The following is a 1,405-nucleotide window of genomic DNA, read 5'->3' on the forward strand; positions in this document are numbered from 1 at the left end:
GTACTAATGGAAAAATATTAATAAATGAAAAAAACACACCCATTTCAGATTATTCCACCATAACAGTTAACATGTAAGCAACTGTTTTACCACCATGAGAATGTTAAATACTCTTTTTTCCCCTAGAATTGAACTTTGGTGATTTTGCTAAGCTCATCTATCTTTACTAAAGATGAAACTTTTCAACTCTTTATTAAAGTTCTTCTCAAGAAGAACAGGGCAATGGAAATGTTTTCCCAACCCTATCATATTAAAAGAAAAAAAGTACATGTTGAAGGAAAATAAAAAGCTAATCACACAGGTATATATTTAAGATCAGCTTGAATGAATGAACACACTTCAGAATCAGTGACTCACTTTGAACTCCATGGGAGCGGATGATTTTCCAGGTTTCTGACGCCACTTCTTTGACATCCACTTGATAGTGATGGATAGGCACACCCCCATGGGAATCCGGCTTGTTGAAGGAAATCTTGGCTGTGGTCTGTGACAGCTCTATAATCTTCACTCCATAGGGGCTGGATGGCACATCTACAAAGGGACAAAAGGAAAGAAATATGACCCAGGTGATGTAGATGGCCATTAAGACACAGTATTCTGAGAATTAGAAATAAAGGAACATCACTGCCTATACACTGAATATATTTGAGTTACAAAGCTTGCATAAACAATCTCTTTAAATTGCAAGACAGTATATGCTAGTCAATCTTTATTACCATAGCAAATCAATAGTAAAACATCCAATGTCAAAGTTCTTTTATTGAGGGAATAATTTCACTTCTGCCTTTTCTATACAATATATGTGTTTTATTTACATTCAAGGAAAACAAGCTAGTGAGAGAGAGGGGTGAGAGGGAATGCAGGTATAATTAAAACAATAAGAAATAAAGTTTTAATTGAATCATTAGCACAAATAATTACCTCGTGAAAATGTGTGATTTGTGTTCTTTTTGTTCATTAAAATTTTATTAATAATTTTGGGGCAAGTGTTTAGAGAAAATGTCATTATGAACTAAATGAAACTATAAACTATTGTTTTAATTTCTGTCTTTTTTTTCAATTAAAGTTTACTTGGGTGACAATTGTTAGTAAAGTTACACAGGATTCAGGTGTACAACTCTGTAATACATCATCTATAGATCACATTGTGTGTTCACCACCCAGAGTTCGTTCTCCTTCCATTACCATATATTGGGTTGTTGGAAAAGTCATGACTTATTTTTTTCTGTTTTTTGTTGCAAAAATGCGTCATGACTTTTCTGACAACCCAATGTTTGATCCCTTTACCCTCGTCTACCATCCCCTCTGTTTTAATTTCATTTATGTATTATTTAATGATAATTAGTTAGATATCTAGGTTTTAATCCCTGTATTTAAGAAACAACTATAGGACCGGCCAAGTGGC

General features: G+C 33.5%; 1 protein-coding gene across 1 annotated transcript in view; it reads right to left on the bottom strand.

Moving 5' to 3' along the window:
• Window positions 1-357: 357 nt before the first annotated feature.
• LOC109375393 (neural cell adhesion molecule 2) overlaps window positions 358-1,405 on the bottom strand; it is a gene marked incomplete at its 3' end in the record, with an annotated part of 398,480 nt that continues 397,432 nt past the window's right edge. The window contains exon 12 of the mRNA XM_019630775.1: window positions 358-531. Within this exon, the coding sequence (XP_019486320.1) occupies window positions 358-531 (174 nt within the window). The remainder of the gene's footprint in view (window positions 532-1,405) is intronic.

This window comes from Hipposideros armiger, unplaced genomic scaffold, assembly GCF_001890085.2.
Source record: "Hipposideros armiger isolate ML-2016 unplaced genomic scaffold, ASM189008v1 scaffold_942, whole genome shotgun sequence".
Lineage (NCBI taxonomy): Eukaryota > Metazoa > Chordata > Mammalia > Chiroptera > Hipposideridae > Hipposideros > Hipposideros armiger.